The sequence below is a fragment of the Myotis brandtii genome, unplaced genomic scaffold, assembly GCF_000412655.1.
Source record: "Myotis brandtii unplaced genomic scaffold, ASM41265v1 scaffold207, whole genome shotgun sequence".
NCBI classification, from domain to species: Eukaryota; Metazoa; Chordata; class Mammalia; order Chiroptera; family Vespertilionidae; genus Myotis; species Myotis brandtii.
The window spans coordinates 260104-262136 of record NW_005357736.1 but is presented as its reverse complement, the minus strand read 5'-3'; the positions used below and the strand labels follow the sequence as shown (position 1 = coordinate 262136).

At 60.7% G+C, this 2033-nt stretch overlaps 1 protein-coding gene across 1 annotated transcript in view; it reads left to right on the top strand.

The window, feature by feature from the left end:
* The window catches only part of NCKIPSD (NCK interacting protein with SH3 domain), a 13310-nt gene that overhangs the window by 5411 nt on the left and 5866 nt on the right, over positions 1 to 2033 (top strand). The window contains exons 4-5 of the mRNA XM_014538981.1: positions 1 to 162; positions 1883 to 2032. Of these exons, the coding sequence (XP_014394467.1) occupies positions 1 to 162; positions 1883 to 2032 (312 nt within the window). The remainder of the gene's footprint in view (positions 163 to 1882; position 2033) is intronic.

Below are 2033 nucleotides of genomic sequence, written 5' to 3'. Positions count from 1 at the left end.
ACCATTGGGGCGGAGCTGATGGAGCTGGTGCGGAGGAACACGGGCCTGAGCCACGAGCTGTGCCGGGTGGCCATTGGCGTCGTGGTGGGGCACATCCAGGCCTCCGTGCCAGCCAGCTCGCCCGTCATGGAGCAGGTCCTCCTCTCGCTGGTAGAAGGCAAGGTGAGGGCGGGCACAGGGCCAGGGCTCCCCGTCCTCGGGCCACCCTGCTGCTCCCGCCCCCCTCCCCTGGTGCCCGCCTGTCCTTGGCAGGCGTCGGTGGAGCTCTAGCTCAGGGCCTGTGCTCTGCTGGGCGCTGCGGACAGTTAGGCTGAGCCTGGGAGGAGATGGGGAGGAAGAGTGTCCGCGGGGGCTCCCCTGCGCACAGGCCTCGAGGCAGGGCCCGGCGGCTGGACCACGGGGAGTGAGTGTGCAGGTGGGGTGTGTGTGGGGTGGGGGCCTGGGCGGGTGACGGGTGAGACCCGGTGTGGGGGGCCAGAGCGCTCTGGCTGCAGGAAGGAGTGGACGGAGGGCAGGCGTGAGGCGCTGCCTTGCTGGCGTTGGCAGTGGGGAGAAGTGGGTGCCTCTGGAGCTCTGAGGAGCCCCAGGTGCTGACTCAGACGTGAGTGAGGAGCACGGACACCCTGGGGTGGGGGGCACGGGCCAGGGAGCAGGTTGGGCAGGCGTGAGCCCAGGCCACTGGGCCCGTCTGCTGGGCAGGTGCAGGTGCTTGGCTGGCAGGGTCCCAGGGGAACATGGAGGCGTGGCACCACTTTGTATAGGATTCGGGGGCGGGGGGGGGGTCTCGGGTTTATCCAGGTCTGGGATGAGAGGCACGTTGTTGGAAAACACCCCACATGTTTCTTTCTTTTTTCTTTTTTTTTAAATATCTTTTTATTGATTTCAGAGAGGAAGGGAAAGGGAGAGATGGAAACATCAGTGAGGAGAGAGAATCTTTTTGTTGTTAATCCTCATCCAAGGGTATTTTCCCATTGATCTTTTAGAGCAGCGGTTCTCAACCTGTGGGTCGCGACCCCTTTGGCGGTCGAACGACCCTTTCACCGGGGTCGCCTTAGACCATCCTGCATATCAGATATTTACATGATGATTCATAACAGTAGCAACATTACAGTTATGAAGTAGCAACAAAAATAATTTTATGGTTGGGTCACAACATGAGGAACTGTATTTAAAGGGCCAGAAGGTTGAGAACCACTGTTTTAGAGGAAAAGGAAGAGAGAGGGAAAGCCCTGGCCGGTGTGGCTCAGTGGATGGAGCGTTGGCCTGCGGACTGAAGGGTCCTGGGTTCGATTCTGGTCAAGGGCACAGGCCCAAGTTACGGGCTCGGTCCCCAGTGAGGGGCATGCGGGAGGCAGCCTATCAATGATTCTCATCATTGATCTTTCTCTCTGTCCCTCTCCCTTCCTCTCTGAAATCAATAAAAATGTATTTTTAAAAAAAGAGAGGGAAAGACAGAGAGAAACATCGATGTGAGAGAAACATCGATTGGTTGCCTCCTGCAGGAGCCCTGACCAGGGCCTGGGCTGGGGAGGAGCCTGCAACCAGGTACATGCCCTTGACCTGAATCGAACCTGGGACCCTCTGGTCTGCAGGCTGACGCTCTATCCACTGAGCCACACCTACTGGGGCCCCACATAAGTGTTTCACGCAAAAGCCTGTCCCAGGGGGTTACCCAGAGTGGGGGGGCGTGGAGTTCCCTGGGGAGGGAGGGAGAGCTGGCTGGGGGCTTTGGGGGCCTTGGTGTGCAGGGATGGGTCATGGGAGCAGCTATTGGTGGGAGCTTGATGGGGACCAGGGTGGCGAGAGGGGGAGAACCTGGGTCTGGCCCCTCACAGGTCCTAGGAGCTGCCCAGCGCCCAGCCCCGCCTCGCTCTCTCCCCAGGACCTGAGCACGGCCCTGCCCTCGGGGCAGATCTGCCGCGACCAGCAGCGGCTGGAGGTGATCTTCGCGGACCTGGCTCAGCGGAAGGACGACGCCCAGCAGCGCAGCTGGGCCCTGTACGAGGACGAGGGCGTCATCCGCTGCTACCTGG